The 19330-nt window shown below is 45.0% G+C and overlaps 1 protein-coding gene across 2 annotated transcripts in view; it reads right to left on the bottom strand.

The window, feature by feature from the left end:
- The window catches only part of AHCYL1 (adenosylhomocysteinase like 1), a 40890-nt gene extending 38668 nt beyond the window's left edge, over window positions 1-2222 (bottom strand). For both annotated transcript variants that reach the window (XM_030868961.3, XM_030868962.2), the window contains exon 1: window positions 1820-2222. In XM_030868961.3, the coding sequence (XP_030724821.1) occupies window positions 1820-1939 (120 nt within the window). In that variant the 5' untranslated portion in view covers window positions 1940-2222. The remainder of the gene's footprint in view (window positions 1-1819) is intronic.
- Window positions 2223-19330: the final 17108 nt, after the last annotated feature.

The following is a 19330-nucleotide window of genomic DNA, read 5'->3' on the forward strand; positions in this document are numbered from 1 at the left end:
AAGAAAAGAAGAAAATTTATTCCTGGTAGGCAGCCATAAAGACATCTCAATTACTAGTTAGCCAGATGGACAATTACTATTTGAGTACCTACTATATGCTAGGTACAGAGCTAGGCACGACAGATACAATGGTGAACACAAGTCTCTGCCTTTATGGAGTCTACAATCTACAATACAAACTTTGTCTTATTAATAGTGGCACCTGCAGAAACAAAGCCTTACTAAAATAAAGGCAAGTAAAAAAAAGATGCCTAATCCCTGAAGAACTAGACAAACAATAGGCTAATGGGGAGAGGAAGAGTTCCGGGAATTAGGTTACCAGGGATTTCCCATTCTTTCCCCTAACTCATCACAGGTACTATCCATATTCCATTAGCTTATAAAGACTGTGACTTTGTCTCCACACAGTGCAGATTACAAAGGTTTACTGCTCCAACAAAGCAGTCAGCTGAACTGAGAGCACTAAAAATAAGGTCAGTCAGACTTCTTAGAATCAAGGGATCTTCTACAAAGTGTTTTTAGGCATTCTATTGGTAAGATCTAAATTTTGCGGGAAGACAGAGCTAAAGCACACTATGGTGACCTGTCTTTTCAACCCTGCATTTGATTTCTGGACTGGTAGGTTAATTTCCTTAAAAGAAAAAAAAAAATCATCTCTCCCACTTATGACAGCTTACCTAGTTCAGCCTGAACGACTGTAACTATTCCTGCAAACCTTGCTTTGTGCAGCTTATACAAGCAGTGCATCCCATCAAACACTGCAGGAAGAGATAGCCTTGAAACTCTCTGTCTTTATATAGGAGGGAAATATTTATCCAGGTTCTTAACTGGTTTCAGAAAGGTCACCTCTCTGCAAAGGTTCTCTGGTCTACTGTTAACTGGGTACCAGTTATGTGGAAAATCAAGATGTGTTTGGCAGAAAATGCTCAGAAAGCACTAGGGATCCCAATTCCACCACTCAGAGAGCTGGTTAGATTAAAACCTCCAAAGGCTGTCATTTAATCTTCCACAATAAGAGAATTAGAAGGATGTCCTTTGAGTTCAACCCACAGCACAACAGACTAAACTTGTTCTGCCTCACTGAGTGCAGTAAAGAATGAGCAATCGTTCCTTCCCACCCACCCCTCCAACCCACCCAAGCTCCTTTCTCAAGGGATGCCTAAGTGATCTATTCACATGACTCTACGATCAACCTGTATCCATGACAGTATCTGCTGTCACCAACCTCCAAAGGTTAATTCCTTAAATATGTCTAAACTAGACGACCACAGAAGGTGAAAATCAGTTTTCTTTTCAATTTCATGCTGCCCTCATCGTTTTCACCTGCATAAAAGAGCTAGCTCCACGCATTTTTTTCATCTTGCCTCCAAGATCGCACGCAGTTGTTGGATAAGCCGGCCACTGCTCCCAAAGAAGCACTATCAGATTTTCACTCACCTGAGAGGAGACTTCCCGTACACCCTCATCCCGAGACTGGTCACTGGGGTCACTTCGTCACCCCCTCCCACTCCCGTCTTCCAGGCCCTTCATCCAGGAAAAGTCAGTCGCAAATTTAAGGCCCTGCCCTGTCGGGTTTCGAAAAGATCCCGGAGGACTTGGGCCGAGGGACAAAGGAAAGTGAGGTCAGGGTCTGCCTTTCCAGCTCGGGATAGGCCTGGGGCCGCTCACCCTCCACCCCTCACACCACCTCCGTCGTCCCGGGTCCCTCAAACCTTGCCCCTTAAGTCCCGAACTAGCTGGACCCGGGCCCGGAGCTCGCTCGCGCCCCTTCCGCGAGGCCCCAGCCCGGACCCCTGCCGCCACCCAGAGCCCCCCGCACCTTCTTGGGCGCCTTGGTGACGGTGGCCATGAAGGAGTACTTCTCGGCGTCCTCAATCTCCTTGGCCTGCTTCAGCTCCTCCCCGACACCGGGCAGCGGCATCGCGTCAGGCATCGACATCCCCCGGCCGGCCCGGGCCGCGGCTGACCCGCCGCCCCCGCCTCTTTCCCTTACGGGCGCCCGCCCGCCTACCCGCGCGGCACCCTCCGACACGCGCTCGCCCACCCTCCAGGCGGGGCCCCGCGCCGAGCCGCGTCCGGTGCTGAGGTGCTGGGGCCGGCGCCTCGTCCGCTCGGCCGTCCAAGACAGCCGGACAGCAACGGCAGCGACAGGAGCACCAGAAGCAAGCAACACGGAGCTCCGACCGGCCCGCGCCACCACCTCCGCCGCACGCAAACACGCACGCAAAGTAAGGGTAGAGGGCGGTGACGCCACGTCGAGTACTGGCAGCTCCCGGCGGGCAGGGGAGAGGCGGGGAGAAACGGCGCTCTGTCATGACGTCACCACCCTGGACTGGGCCGCCGAAGCCACCCCTTTTCCTAGCTCGCTCGGGAAGAAGCTCCAGGGGTGAGCCGGGCCCTTTGTACCGCCAGGTGGCGCCATTAGCCTTGTGAGCGGCGCGTGGTTCCTGCAAGGTTGCTGCGGAACTGGAGGGCCTTTGGACTATGGGGTTCCAGGAATGGTCTCAGAAGGGCGTAGGGATGCTTGTGAGCAGACCAGAGCCCCACACGACACAGCCTTCACCCAGTCCTAGGAAGCTTCCGGGGCCCAAGATAGCCCACTCACTCACTGCCCCCTCCCCAGACCCTTTGAAACAGAAGTCCCTTCCTAAGAGGCAGCGTTTGCCTCTTTGACACCATAAGGGTGGGTAGAACAGACCCAGAGCAGTGTGGTTTCTGCACAACTCTTTGTGACCTCCTCCACCACCGTCTCCGCTGGGCCTTGCTTGTTTACAGGACCTTCGTGCCGCAGAGCTGGTGGGATGGGGCTAATGATGGGTCAGAGGATGGAGAAGGAGGGGTGGGGGAGGGGAAGAGAAGTCGTTGTGTTCACCCCCACCCGCTCCGGATCAAGCATTATACTCTGACAGCTTCCAGGGCCGCACCAGGGCATTCATGGACTATTCACGTGCTATTACTGGGCTCTACTATGTGCTACCCCTGTGCTAAGGCCCTGGATAGTACAGATGTGTGTAATACATTTTATGTTTCGTTAAACCTTAGTCCAGCTGGCAAGGCAATGTCAGCTAAGGTTGCTTGTCCTTTGACATTCAAATGACACTGGCTGAAATTCCCACGTCCTGTGGAAATTTCTGTGAATTACTGGGGAGACTTAGATCTTTCAAGGTTACCTCTGGCTCTAGTTTTCTGCCTCATCTGAAGTTTTAGTCACTCTCCTGGTCTTGTGGCTGTTTCTTTAGTTCCTGCTGTCAATTCAAATATGGAAAACAGTCCCTTCTCCTTTCAACCCGCACACCTATTCCAAAACAACCACAAAAATAATGCCATAACATGTAGCAGAACTTCTAATGAAGGTTTTTGGGCCACAGGGGAGAGGTTACATCACACCACAAACAACTTGAAGTCACATTTCTGAAATGTTCTGAAAAGTTATTTTGGCTATCTCGTCACCCGGGACTTCTCATTAGCCACACCGCCCCACAAAGCTCCCTGGCCCATGGTCGTTTCATCTCCCTTCCTCCTGTTCCTCCCTTCCCATCCCTCCACCTCACCTTCCCCTCCTTGATTGACTTTGGGAAGCCAGATTCCTCTCTACTCTGCTGAGTGTTCCAGTCTTCCCAGGGCCCTTTTCTTAAATTCCTCCCATCCCACCTTCTTATATCCAGAAACCCAGCAGGTCTCTGGCAGGGTCAGCTCTTTCAAGAAAGAAGTTGTGATTTGAAGAAACGTTTTCCCCACTGGTTTACATTCAAGGTTAGGAAGAGTGTGAAATACTTGCTTCTGGGGTCCCAGAACTCTTAGAGAATCCCATGTTCCAACCACCCAGCCCCATGAGGCTGTCTGTTTGAAGTAGGCTGTGGAAGTGCCTGGAAGGATGCACTTCTGCAGATCTTCATCTTTCACTGTTAGGATTGTCTCTTCTGCCCATTCTTTCAAGCCCCTTGACTTCCCTCTCAGAAGTATTCCTGTAGCAGAAGGGACAAAGAGATGGGGGAGCAGAATACGAGATTGATCCATAAGGGTGCCAGACTGGCACTTTTCTTCTTATTCCCCAGCTGGGGCCAGGAGCTATGCCTGCTCGCCCAGGACTCTTTGGATATATGGTCAGAAATAGCTTTCATCCTGTGGGTTTGCCCAAACTGTTGTCAGAGTCCAGGGATCAGAGCTGCCTGCTTAGAGAACAGAGGCAGGGCCAGCTGGAACAGAGGTGAAAACTCCACATCCCTTGAATAGGAAAACATGTGACTTAGGTTAGCTTATTTGAAAAAAAAAAAAATAGGTGTTTTTGTCTTTTGGGTTTGATTTTTAAAACTCCCGTTGTCTGAGAGCTTTGTGTGTCAGTCCCCCAGCTCTGCCGTGCCTGTTAGCATTCAGACTGCAAGACGGCTGGGGACTGGAGTTCAGCCTCTCTTTTATGCCCCCTGAACCAAAGTAACAGGTTTTCCCTTACACTAGGCTCACAGAATTGCCTGCTGCTGCTGCTGATGGTGACAACAGGGCCAGGTCTACAGGAAGCAGTACCTTTGCAGTCTGAGGCAAAAGGAGATCAGCAGGTGTGACTCCACTTACATGAGTGCCTGGCCCAAGTAGAGGATGGGGAGGCTGACCTAGAGGAGTCAAGGTGCTTACATTGAAAGCGGGAGGGCCAGCACTCCCTGTCCTGGTGGAAAGGCAAAAGGCCTAGGTGGTTCATGTCAGGCTAGAGCCAAGGGCATTCCTGGAAACAAGCACGCTGTGGAGGACACGGATGGTTGCCATCCCCACTGCTATGTGTGGGCTGGAGATCAAAGAGCTCACCCAGCCGGAGGGTGTGACGACATAACATCGGTGAGAACCACCGCATGCTCCCCGCCCCCCACCAGATGACCCCACATGGCCCAGCTACGGGCATGACTGCTCATGGATGGAAGAAGTGACCTTCCCACCCAACCTGGCCCCAAGTCTAGCTACCAGTCTACTCACCCACCTGTCTGAGCTGAGCCTCCGCGCTAGGTCAGGTGGGTGAGTCAGGGCTCACTCCCCTGAACGGCACCATCCCGACGACAGATGTGGCTACCAGGAGCCAAGGTTTGAGAAGAGCAGGGACCCAAGGACAGGTACACCTGTTGTGTGTGGTGGGGGGAAGTCTCCAAAGGGTCTAGAGCCCAGAGGGACCCTGCTCTAGAAGGGAGTAGCCTGAGGAGAGAGGTGAACTGGGAGATGCTGTTACCAGAAATATGGTAGCAGGAGGTACAGTATGTGGGCGGGGGCTGGTTAATCAAATTCACTCTTCTGTCTACCCCCAACATAACCCTCCACGTGCATTCATTTCTACTTAATTCATAAGATATACCCTGAATGCTGAAGATGTGCTGCGAGCAGCGCTAGATGTTGGGACGACAGAGACAAGTGAAGTGCCGGGCCCTACCTGGGAGTGCTGGTGGGGTGGGGGATGGGAGGGTGAGCAGGAAAAGCTTTGCAGAGAAGATGCTGCCCCAGCTGATTCTTGACATATAAGCAGCTGGACAAGGCAGGAAAGGGATTCCAGGCTGAGGGAATAGCCTGAGAAAAGGCAGGGCAGTGACACAGCCTGGCATGTTACAGGAACTATAAAGATTTCAGTGTGGGTGGGGCATAGGGTGCAAAGCAGGGTGGAGTGAGAGCTGCAGCCGGAGCCAGATCCCACGGAGCCTGGTGAGCTGTGGGTGGCTGGTGGTGACGTCCCCCGGGGTTGGTGAACACAAGGAGGAAGAGAAGCAGGTCAGATGGAGGGGCTGCTAAGATCAGGAGTGAGCTTGAGACAGGATGAGTTTGATATGTGTGTGCAGTGCACTGTCCCAGAGGCCCAGGGGAGCCTATGGTGGCTGCTCCCTGCTGGCCTGGCACCCTTCTAGAGCAAGGCCGTGCTGTCCCTAGAGCCCATTCACCTCCTGGGGTCTGAGCCCCACTCTAGTCATTTTCTTTCTGTCCGGGAGCCCCCTTGTTGCACAACCCTGGGAGGCACCGTAGACACAGTAATTGATGTGAAGGGTGCCCTGAGATGTGACTCCAGATTGCTAATCTGCCCTGCTGGCCCTGAGGGGATGCCCAGGGGCAAGATTCCCAGCTGCACCTCTGTGGCTCTGGGCGCTAGCTCCCCAGGCGTGCCAGGCTCCTACTTCCCACAGCTCCCGGTTCCCTACTTCCAGCCTCCTTCCCTCCCCTCTCTGCAATCCCAGCCCTGTTGGGAAGAGGCTCCCGAGGGCCAAGGGCTGAGAAAGACTCCTCCTTCTCTGTCTCCTCCTCTGCTTGTTATGATCATATGTATTATTTATTTTACTATTTATTATTACTTTGAACATAATCTTTAGAGGAAAGAAAAACCTGTGAAGATAAAAATCTCTTTAGGTCTCCTTAAGTTCACTTCTGGTTCTTCTCAGTTTGCAGAAGCTCACTTTTGCGTACCTGTGATCTGTAGGTACATGTCATTTTGCGTTCTGCTTTGGTCAAATTACAGTATTTCAAAAACATGTTACCACATACAGGGATTGTTTACATACTTATCATTGTCAGTGCTTCCCAAGGGTGCTATCAGATTGCCAGAGGAGCTTTGCCTAATTGTTTTCCTATTGTTGTTTGAGTCGTTTCCAACTCAGTGAAATATAAGCAGAGTGTGCGTCGGGGTAGGAGTCAGAGTGGGAATGGCTTTCAAGCAAAATGGACAAGCTAGGGTTGCAGCATCAGATCCTTCCAGAGAGAAGGAACAAAAATGTTCAGCACTGGGGTCAATTGTCCCAGCTGTAAACAGGGCCTGGGGGAAGGCACATTTTTGCCATAAGGGCGTGTGAGGTCCATTGCCTGGACCTCATGATGGCTGACTCATGGGGAGGCTGCATGGTATGGAGGGAAGCTGGGCAGATGGAAGTGTGGCCTCAAGTCTTGACTCTACTACTAACTTGGCCGCTGGAATCCTGAGGTTTTCTGGGCCTCTGTTTCCTCCTGCAAAACAGGGTGATAGCTCTCCGTCTGAGGCTTGTGATGACCCAGTCCAACAAAATAATAAATATAAAAGAGCTTTGAACAGCTCGCAAGTATTGTGCACATGTAAGTTATTAACATGTGGATCCAAGCTAAAAATCTGGAGGGGAAAGGAGTTATTGTCGAGAATTTGAAACTCTCCCTGTGCCTTGCTTCCCAGAATGACAAGAATAAGCAGAAACCTGACTGCTGCAGAAAAGGATTGTCATTGCCGGTCCTGAGTACTTGTTTACATTGGGATTGTACTTCCTTGAAAAGGAAGGTTGGACCTGCCCCAACCATGAGCAGATGTTACTGCACTGGCCCAACCTGGCCCCTGGGTATGGCTACTGTGTGTCTAGCAGCCCCTCAAGACTTCCTCAGATGCTTTCTTTGGGGGGTTGGACCAGAGAGTCTGATGTATCTTTCTTTAGTTTCCAAAGCTGCAGCCCATAAAAGTCAAGGCTGAGAAGGCATCCAGTAATTGTAAACAATGTTCAAGGAATCTGTTCTGATGATTCTTTGTGCTACTTTGTGTACTTTTGACAGTGTGTGTGTGTGTGTGTGTGTGTGTGTGCATGTGTATGTGTTTGTGGTGAGGAGCTTACCAAAAAAGGACTCCAGAAATTGTGAAACTGGCCTTGGCTTTCAGCCTCTGCCCATGTCTCTGCCAGTCAGTTATTTACTGAACACCGGCTCTGCTAGGTGCCAGGGAGCCCAAAGTCAACAAGACAGGCACAGTTCCTGTCTTCATTGGGCTTAGAGTCAATAGCAGGCCTTTGTCACAAAATCTGGGTCCCCCAATACCTTCTCAGAGAGGAGCCCTCCTCCTTACTCTCTCCATGTGCCCTACCCGGCAGAGTCCTTCCTAGAAGTAAAAGTCATCCTCTCCCTGCCTCTGAGACGGTGCCAGGCCCCAGGGTGGGGAGAAAGACAGCAGTCCATCCCCAGAGTTCAGATAGACTTACCAACCCTTGGAGTCGCCCTGAGTCTTTAAGAAGCTTCTGAAATACTGTCTCCCTGGCAGATATCCTTTCCCAAGACAATGGAGAGTGGGCTGGCAAGGTGGAGCTGCCGGTTTGCCGAGATCAGGCGCTGCAGTGCCTGTCTGTGCCTCTCACAGGTACCGCCTCTCCACCCCCGCCTGCCACTTGCTCCTTGCCAGGCGATTAGATACCCTGTTGGGGGCTAGTAGAGGCGTTTGCCTTGATTGGAAAGGCACTGGGACTGGATGGAGTGGGACAGGCGGAAGCGGCAACTTCCCAAATCCCAGGTGGCCAGGGTCTTGCCCCCTTCACCCCAAAGGCCCTGCCCTGTGGCTGGTTTGTTGGAGCTGGAGGAGAGAGAGTGGTCAGCTGTTGGTTGTGTGGAGGCCTGCTGCTGGGTGGGAACCCGCCTTCCTCACCCTTTCTGGTGTGCAGGGCGGGCCCTATTGCGTCACCCTTGGAGCCTCTGCTCCGGCTTTGCAGCCAGCTGGGCCCCTGGAGGAGGGACTCTCCCTGTTTTTCAAAAAACCATTAACCATTTCATCCTCCTAGGCCTTCCTATAGCAGATCTGGATTCCCCAGGCTGCCCCTCATGCCTCTGTCCGGGCCTTAAAAACCCCTGTTCTGCTTCACGATGCACAGATGTTCTGCCTGGGCAGCCTTTTGAGGGTTGAAGTTTCCACCTTACCCAGTGCACGCCTGGCCTCTTCCCCAGGAAAGGAGTTAACCTCCCTCAGCCCCACCCTAAGCAGTTGTCCCATTCTGCAGCAGTGAGGAATGATTCGTCAGCCTCTGTCATGAGCTCATGCCACTTCCACACTCCAAACAGCGTCGGACAAAGGGTCAACACAATGTTTTAGACCAAGAGGAAGAGTGGCGCCCAAGACAGCATCTAGGAGCTTGGACATTGGCCTTGCTCCACAGCAACTCTAGCCATTTCCTACAGACCTGCTCGGGCCTTTGCCCTCTTTACAGGGACCAGGGAATGTGTGGGTGGAGCGACGGTCCTAAGAGGCCCAAGGGTCTGATGGAGGAGAGTCCCAAGTACACAGTGTTTCCCTGCTCCTGTAGGGGCTGGGAGAGGAGGCATGGGGGGCAGAGTGGGGACGGGAGGAGTGCAGAGAGGCCCTTCCAGTCAGGAAGGCCCAGACTACATTCCTGCTCAGGACTTTCATCTCCCAGCCTCAGCACTCCCCTCACTACCCCACCCGTTCCAGGGCCTGAAATAGCCTGAAACTTCATCCAAGCCTAGGCCTAGGTCCCAATTTTAGTTCCACAAACATTTGGCTGCGCCATAACTTGCAGAATCCTGGGCTGGGTCCTGTAGGGGATGTAGAGATGAATGAGGCCCAGCCTCTGCCTTCAGGGAGCTTGTAAAACATACCCTGTGACTGTAGTCAAAGGCATAAGACGTCTGTGGGAGAAGAAAGAAAGATGGCTTTCTGTGGAAGGAGTGGGAGCAGACTTGTGGAGGAGAGTTGTTCTTGTGGAATCTCAAAGAATGAGTACGATTTCAACAGGCAGAAATGAGGGGCACTGATTCTGGATGGAAGGAACAGCAAGAGCAAACCTATGGAGGTGTGAAACTTACAGTATGTTCTGGAACATGGCCCGAAGTCTGGTTTGACTGGAGCGCAAGGGGGACTATTGAGCGGTTTACAGTTTCCATGCATGTGTCATTTAATTTACCAGTGAGTTTGTCTAGCCTTCTTGCAGGCCGAAGGCTCCCAAGGGGCAAAGACCTATTGGTTCCTAGAACTGTGCAGGCCAGAAAACGGGGGCACAGAGAGGTTGATGAAACTTGCTTGGAGCGATACAGCACATCAGTGATAGAGCGAGGACCAGGTTCCCCTACCCTTCTCTGTCTTGGCTCAGTTCAGGTCCCCTAGTCCAAGGAGCTTAATCCATGAGCTGACTGACCCCTTAGGAGGTCAGGAAGACGTTTGAAATGAACAGCCACGCATCAACGATGAACACAAAGATTTAGCCACATGTGTGTTCCTCATGGTGTTGCATATAAGCGTGGAATGAATAGCCCCATGACACTTGATGGGAAAGAAAGGCCAATATTCTTTATTTTTCCTAGTTTATTTAATCTGGTCCCAAGCCCCATCACAGTTGGTGAGAATTTTAGGATCACTATTAGGGCTTCATCCCTCGGCTCATCGGGTTTTACAAAAAACAAAAAACAAAATTCCCCAGACAAGCAAACAAAGAGCCTGGTCTTGTAGAGTTGGGGCAGCTGGTCCTTGTTCAGTGGAGATGGCCACAGTGTCGTTGCTCCTTGTGCCCTGTGTTGAATGCCGGTCCTTTCTGTCTGTGGACACTGCTTCTCCAGGCAAGCTGCTAAGCCACCCACTCACAGCGGCCTCTCCCAACAGCTGGCCACTTAGTGGTCTTTCTTCCTGCCTCCTCTTTACGGCCATCTTCATACCAGTTTTTGCCATCCTGAGAGGTGGGAGACTGTGTGTGTTCCAGGTGGCTCTCAACTTCTCCCACTTGTGGACGTTCATGCTCCCCCACCCTCTGCTCAGGTACTGGAAATCACTGCCCCACAGGTAAGCCTCCTCCCATTCCTCAGTTGGAAAACCAGCCCCAATCTTCTGTGACCTCCAGGACTGGAAGTCCCAGCTGCCCTCCTCGGAGGATGTGGGAAAAATACTTCACATTCTTTTTGGAAGAGTCCGGAGCCAAGAAAATCAGATACGACTGATTTCTCAATCAGGTTACGCCGCCACATTAAACGTTCAATTAATCACCCTGTCCCACCACTAATAGCAAAGAAGAGTTCAGCAGTAGGTGACCAAAAATACGGTAAAGGTCATTCTGTACAACATGGAGACTGTTTAATAACATGGAAAGGTATTCACAATAGAACTGACAGCTGAAAAAAGCAGCTTTTAAGATAGCATTACAGTTTGAACTAATTTTTTGATAAACATAAAATTATGTGTTTATACAAAGGAAAAAGAACTGAATGTATGCAACACAAGTGCAAGTCCTCTTCCCTGTTCACTTCCACACTCCAGGCTTAGAGTGAGGAACCTCACTCCATGTGCTGTTTTTTGTATTTTCATACATACATTAAGAAAATTGCACAAATAGGACTATCCATATTACTCTACAACAGTTTCCTAGTAAAACTGAGATAACAATGTTACCTATCTTACTGGGGGTTTTATCACAATTGAGTTAATATATGTAAAGCACTTAGAGCAGAACCTGGCATATAAAAAGCACTACATGAATTTTAAGAATTTTAGTGTATTTATTATTTAATTTCCCATTCTACTTCATAGACGTCACTTTATATTAGGACTATATCAATTTAATACTTAGGAAAAATTAAAAATTATTTTTTTGAAAGTTGAAACAAATAAATAGCTGACTTCTCATCTGTTCCTCCCATCACTTGGAGATGGGCTGCCTGGTGGAAAGTTCCCCCTTTGTTGCTTTCACATTGATGACGTGGGCTGGCATTTACCTGAATGACCATGGGCCTCAGATGGGCAATCTATTCAGCCAAATGCCATGTTTACCTAGAGGCCTAGGCTTATCTGAACTATTTACACCCTTCTGGAGGAGAAGGAAGCTGAAATTCCCTAAGCCCCCTGGAAATCTACATAGTTGTGAACTGCACAGCGACCTTGGCTCACCTGGTTGTAGATTTTGTCCAGGTGTGGCTGCAAAACAGAGGAAGAAAAACAGAGATCAGGTTGACAGTGCAGCTGTAGGAAAATGTAAACATTTGTTGCACATTAAACATTTGTAAACATTTGTTTTCATCAATCACTGAAAACACGTCAGCAGGGAAGACCAGTTTTAATAATTGGCAATAAGATAGTGAGACTACAAAAGTCAGTTATCACTGCAGCCAGCATGACTACCATCTGTATTTTGGATTCAGGAGCAAAACATAGGAGAAATTATATCCAGTTCACAGGCCAGCAAATACGACTGTCTCAGAACCCAGGAAGTATCTTTTATGGGATGTTTACCAAATCTTTGTGATTTCTTAGGTTCTATCCTTTTTAAAATAAAGAAATGGCTCATTAATAGGATGTCATTATACTCAAGCCAGAAAAAGACATCACAAGGAAAAAAATTACAAATATCTCTTATGAACATAGACACAAAAATCCTGCACAGAATATTAGAAACTAAAATCCAACAATATAATAAAAAAGAATAATATACCAGCCCATGTGAGGTTTATCCAGAGAATGAAGGGCTTGTTTAATATCTGAAAATCAATCAGTGTAATTTCCATATTTACCATTTAAAGAAAAAATCAATATGATTATAGCAATTGATGCATACAAAGCATTTGACAGAATTCAACATCCGTTTATGATTTTAGAAAAGATATAAAAGGAATGTGGATTACAAAGGAAGAAATATTACTGTCCCTATTCACAGAGAAGACCAAAGAATTCTCATACACATACAAAAAAATCACCTAGAACTAATAAGTGAGTTTAGCAAGATTGTAGAATGTAAGATTGATACATAAAAATCAGTCATATTTCTATACACTAGCAATAAAAATTGGAAATAAAAAATGTTAAAAGTAACACCATTTATAATAGTTAAAAAATGAAATATTTATATATAAATCTCCTAAAACATATACAGGATCTATGTGCTGAAAACAATAAAACGCTGATGAAAGAAATCAAAGAAGACCTAAATAGTGGAGAGACATACCATATTCAGGGATTAGAAAACTCAATATAAAGTATAGATTTAATTCTCTCCAAACTGATATGTAGATTTAACTCAATTCTAATCAAAACTTCAGTGGATTTTTGGTAGATAGACACACAAGCTGATTCTAAAATTTATACAGAAAGATAAAGGAACCAGAATAGCTAAAACAATTTTGAAAAAACAACAAATTTGGAGGAATCACACTGCCTGATTTTAAGACTTACTTCACAGCTACAGTAATCAGAAGAGTGTGATATTGGCAACAGGAGAGACACATAGATCAGTGAAACAGCATAGAGACTCTAGGAAGTAAACACAGAAATATGGTCAATTGATATTTTACAAAGGTGTGGAGGCAATTCATTGCAGAAAGGATAGTTTTTTTTCAACAAATTGTGTTGTAGCAGTTGGACATCCATATGAGGAAAAGCAAACCTCATATCTTATATAAAAATTAGCTCAGAATGGATCATGAATTTAAATGTAAACATAAAACTACAAAACTTTTAGGAAAAAAAATAGGAGAAAATCTTCATGACCTGAGGTTAGGCAAAGAGCTCTAAGACTTAACAAGAAAAGCATGATCCAAAAAGAAAAATATGGATACACTGGACTTCATCAAAGTTAAAAACTTTTGCTGTAAAAGAAACAATTAAGAAAAATGAAGAGACATGTTACAGACTGGGAGAAATATTTGCAAATCATATGTCCAACAAAAGATGTATAGAGTATCTAAAGAACTCTCAAAAGTTTCTTACTTGACAGTAAGAAGGCAAATAATCCAATAAAAATGAGTAAAAGACTTAAACATTTTATTAAAGAAGATGAGCAAAGCAACTAAGCACATGAGATGATGTTCAGCATCATTAATCATTAGGAAAGTACATATTAAAACCTCAGTGAGTTAACACGTCACATGTTAGAATGGCTAAAATAAAAATACTGACAATACCAAGTGCTGATGAGGGTGCTCTCATATAATGGAACATTGTTCCAATACATTGTTGGTAGGAATGCAAAATGGTGTAGCCATACTGGAAGACAATTGGACAAATTCTTATAAAATGAAAGGCAAATGACCATATGACCCAGCAATTTCACTAATATGTGGTTACCCTAGAGAACTGAAAACTTATTTTCCTATGAAAACCTGTACAGGAATATTTATAGCATCTCTATTCGTAATTGCCAAAAATTGAAACAATCCAAATGTCCTTCAATGAGTAAATGGATTTTAAAAACTGTGGTTCGTCCATACAATGGACTAAAAAGGAAGAAACTATTGATATATGAAACAATCTTGATGAATCTCTGAGGCATTATGCTAAGTGAAAGAAGTCCCTCCTGCTCTCTTTTGATTATTGTTAGCATGATATATCTTTCCCCATCCCTTTAGTTTTAATCATATTTATATAGAATCTATATTATGTTTAAAGTGGGTTTCTTGTAGACAACATGTAACATGTAGATCATTGACATTTAAAGTGATTATTGATATAGTTGGACTAATATCTACCATATTTGTTACTATTTTCTATTCATTATCTTTGATTTTTGTTCCTATTTTTGTCTTTTACTCTTTTTCTGGCTTTCATAGTTGTGAGTATTTTTTATAATTCCATTTTTCTCTCTTAGCATACCAATTATACTTCTTTTTAAACTTTTTTTTTAGTGTGCCCTAGGGTTTGCAATGTACATTTACAGCTAATCAAAGTCCATTTTCAAATAACACTATACCACTACAGGAATAGTGCTGTATCTTCAAATAACAAAGTATTCCTAATTTCTCCCTCTGAACACTGTTATCTATTAGATCAATTAAGAATAGTAAAAATAAAAGTTTTAATTTTACCTCCATTTATTTCTTCTTTCTTTATGTATATCTGAGTTTCTGACCTATGTAATTTTACTTCTCTCTGAAGAACTTAACATTTCTTGCAAGTCAGATCTACCAGCAGCAAATTTCCTCAATTTTTGTTTGTCTGAGAAAGCCTTTATTTTTCCTTCATTTTTGAAGGATAATTTCACAAGGTACAGAATTTTAGGTTGATGGTTTTTTCCACTCAACACTTTAAATATTTCACTCTGCTGTCTTCTTGCTTGCATGGTTTCTGAAAAGTCAAATTAATTTTTATCTTTGTTCCTCTATATGTACGGTGGTTTTTTCCTCTGGCTTCTTTCCAGATTTTTTCCTTAATTTTTGATTTTATGCAGTTTGAATATATTTAGATGTAGTTTTTATTGGTATTTATCCTGTTCTGTATCCTTTGAGCATCCTGGATCTGTGGTTTGGTGTCTGTCATTAATTTGGGGGAAGTTCTCAGCCATGATTGCTTCAAATATATCATCTGTTCTTTTCTCTTTTTCTTCTTCTAGTATTCCCATTGTACAAATGTTACTCCTTTTGTACTTGTCTCACAGTCCTTAGATATTCTGTTCCATTTTTTTTTTCAGTATTTTTTCTCTTTGTTTTTCAGTTTGGGAGTTGCTACTGGCATATCCTCAGACTCAGAGATTGTTTTCCTCAGCCATATCCAGTCTACTAACAAATTCATCAAAGCCATTCTTTATTTCTGGTACTGTATTTTTTTACTCTAACATTTCTTTTTGATTCTTTCTTAGACTTTCCATCTCTCTGCTTGCATTATCCATCTGTTATTGCATGCTGTCTACTTTTCCCATTAGAGCACTTTTCCCATTGAGCATATCAATCATAGTTGTTTTAAATTTCCAGTCTGATAATTCCAGCTTTCCTGCCATATCTGAATCTGGTTTTGATACTTGCTCTGTCTCTTCATACTGTGTGTTTTTTGCCTTTCAGTATGCCTTGCAACTTTTAAAAATTTTGGTTGAAAGCCTGACCTGACGTACTGGATAAAAGAAACTGTAAATAGGCTTTTAGTATTGTGGTGTAAGGTGCGGGGGGAGGGTAAGCATTCTGTAGTCCTATGATTAGGCCTTGGTCTTTTCGTGAGTCTGTGCCCCACACAGACTCACTATGAATTTCATATGTGAGTCTCAGTTTTCGCTCCCTTTAGGTAGAATAGAATGTCTAGAGTGGGCTGGAGTTGGGTATTTCCCTTCCCCCAGGTTGATTAAGCTCTGATAAAACCCCAATAAGTTAGGCTCTGGTCAAATAGTTTCTCTTGAGAGCAGGCCTTGTTAAGAAGAACAGAAAGAATTTGCTGGCATATTTCAAAATGGTCACTTTTCCTCTTCCCCTGACGGAATCATGAGGGGATTTTTCTCTGACATTCTCTGTGAGAACCTGGTAGAGCTTCTATAGCTAAAACTCACAAAAGGGTGGGGGTCACCCCTGATTGGTCCCCCTGGAGTCTTAAACTCTCAGGCTTGTCTATACTGAGCCTCTAGCAATTCGTTAGTTATAGTGTAGGTTGTCCTACCCCAATACTGGTTTTCACGGAAGTTCCTGCTCGGGTAGGTAGCGATGCTCTGTATCTACCTGTCTGTCTCTCCCATTTGGGAAGCAGCAATTTGCCCTGTGACCTTGCTTCTCTGAAGGATCTAAGAAGAGTTGTTGATTTTCCAGTTTGTCCATCTTTTTACTTGGTGTCAGGATGGAGTGATGACTTCCAAGCTCCTTACACACTGGACCAGAGACCATAAGTCAACTTTGTTAATTTTAAAAAGAAAGGACTCTTAAAATGGTTAAAATGTAACTTTTATGTTATGTATATTTTAAATGATAAAATTTTTTAAAAAGAAAAGAATAAGAAATTATAAATGAGGAACAGTGTAAGGAATAAGGTGATTTTTCCAAATCCTTGAAGGATATCTGTACTTGATAATGCCATCAATATATCAATTCAACATATTTTAAATCCTTGTAACTTACTTTGCCTCCTATATTTTTGATTTTCATTATAGTGCCACCTTTCTGTTGGTTACCCACGCTCCAAACCTTGGGCCATCTTTGACCACTCTTTCTCTCCAATAGTCTATCAGTTGCCATGTCATGTCTATTATGTATTCAGAATTCAGTTGTACATCCATTTTCTCTTTTCCTTACCTCCTGCCCCTCCTCCAGTTCATCACCACTTGTTAGGACTTTTGGAATTGTTTCCTAACATCTCCCTCCCTTAAGAATCAGCTTTGGGGGACTTCCCTGGCGGTCCAGTGGTTAAGACTCCACGCTTCCACTGCAGGGGGCACGGGTTTGATCCTCGGTCAGGAAACTAAGATTCCCTCATGCCGTGCAGCTCAGTCAAAAAAAAAAAAAGAGTCAGCTTTGAATTCAGACTGACCTGAGTTTAAATTCTAGCTTTGCCACTATCTCTGTTTTTGATCTTGAATATAATATTCTTAACATCCTTGCTTTGAGGTCAAGCATCATCTGTAAAATTGAGGTAGTAATATTCAACTCCCAGGGTGATTATGAGGATTGGAAAACACCATGTGCCAGGCACTGAATCTTAAATGCACTGTCTATTACATTTATTGAATGAGACAATGTTTACAAAGGGCTTGGCATGGTACTGGGTGTATAGTAAGTACTCTATCATTGCTGGCTGCTTTATATATCCATCTTAGCCACTACTGTCAAATTGATTTTCCTAAAGAGCAGCTTTGATTCTGTCCATCTCTTGCTCAGAATCTTTCTTTGACTCCTTCTTGCCTGTTAAAATAAGCCCAAACTCCTTTGCCAAGCATTCAAAGCCCTCCTTGATTGGTTCCCTCCTGCCTTTCAGATTTTATGGTCTGAATTTCTCTACTCACTGGACCCCATACATACTCCTGGTTTTCCCTCCTCTTTAGTTTTGTTCAAACTGTTCCCTCTCCCTGGAATGCCCTTCCTCCTCCCATTTTGCTCAGCAAATATTTGCTGAGTAAATAGATGCTCTCCTTTGGAAAAGCCCCTCCCGAGAAGCCAATTCTTATCCATGCCTTATGACCCTCCTGTGCTGGAGACACACAAGGGAGCTTATGTTTATTTTCAGCAGGACTCTCTGTAGGGGAGACATATATATAAATAGAGAGGTTTTAAAGAAGTCACCCCTGCTCCACAGCCCTCTCCACCCCTCCTGAATATTAATGCCACATAAAACTGATGCCAAGAGGAGATATTGCTCATGTCCTCTTGTTCAGTGAACCTCTCAGTTCAGAGCATATTTTTGGAATACCTACCAAGTGCTCTGCAACACATTGGGAACTGTGGGGGTCAGAGCACATTTAAGACCATCTGGTTGGTGGAGAGAAGGCTTATGCAACAATGGCAGACAGTGCATGGGAGCTGAGAATCAGGATCTAAATTCTGTGATGCCGAAGAGAAGTATCTGACCAGGATGAGCCTTTACACTAGAGAAGGGGTCAAAGAGGCTGCAGCCAGATGATGCTTTGCGATAGCCATGCCTGGGGTGAGTTTCCACATCCTGCATGCTTTGAGAATGTATGGTATGCTAAAGCAAACATCTGAAGTGTGCTGGGGAAATGCAAACCAATGAACTTCTCTCTTCATGTGATAAGCCAGGCTCAGGGCAGCTCCTTAAAAGGCAGCTTTCCTAAAACCACTGATAACTTTCTGCTGCTAAAGGCATGGATACAGGTGGAGATTTTTTCCGAGGACCAGCTTCCCACACCAAATGCAGTCCATTTGGTTCAGCACAAGCTCACTTATTTAAAATGCTAAGGTATCTTTAATCACACTAGGAGTGATAAGCTTCAGGTTAATGAAAAAATGAGCATGTGTAGCCTTGTAATTTTACTCAAGACCTTAGCCCAGCTTAACTCAATATCTAGGTTCTCGAGGTCTCTAGTCTAGGTTTTATTCCCAGAACATTCTCAGCTCCTGGATTATTCAGAATAGGATAAGAGTTAAGTTCAATCACTTACTAGCTCTGTGACTTTGAAACTCAGAGAAATGCTCTATGATTCAGTTTCCTCATTTTGCTCATTGGGATGATACCACTGATGTTAAGGTTTGTTGTAAGGATTTAATGGAATGACATGTGTGGAGTGCCTGAAAGAGTAGGTGCTCAATCTTTGATGGTTACTGGAGGCCCCTCTACCATACTCCATTCTATGCCCAAACTCTCTCCTCCAAAGCTACCTGAACTCTAAATTTAACAGCTTCCTCTGTATTTCCTTTACACCTCTTAGTAACAGTAATAGTAGATATTAATAACAATAGCAACAGCCCAGCTATAATAGTGGGCCTACTGCATGCCATGCCCTGTGGTGGGACTTTCTAAATTTTATCTTCAATCCTAATTATTTCCAGTTTACAGTGCAGGAAACTGAAGCTCAGGGCAAAGAAGTGCCTTGTCCAAAGTGGCAGAGTTGGAATCAGAACTCAAGTCTTCTTTCTCTGAAGCATATGCTCTTTCTAATCAACCATATTTTCTCTACTGGGACGACATCCCTTTTCTGGACATGAGGATCAGAGACACTAGCTACACCTTAATAACTTTCAGATCTTTTCTAATAATTTACCTCTGTAACTGCAGTTCATTCATTCATTCATTTCACAAATGTTTAGGGAGTGTTCACTAGGTGCTAGGGATATAAAATTGAATAAGACTGTCCATGTCTTTAAAGAGTTCACACTCTCCAGAAACATGGATGGACCTAGAGATTATCATGCTAAGTTAAGTAAGTCAGACAAAGACAAATATTATATGATATCACTTATATGTGGAATA

Source organism: Globicephala melas, chromosome 1 (assembly GCF_963455315.2).
Source record: "Globicephala melas chromosome 1, mGloMel1.2, whole genome shotgun sequence".
NCBI lineage: Eukaryota > Metazoa > Chordata > Mammalia > Artiodactyla > Delphinidae > Globicephala > Globicephala melas.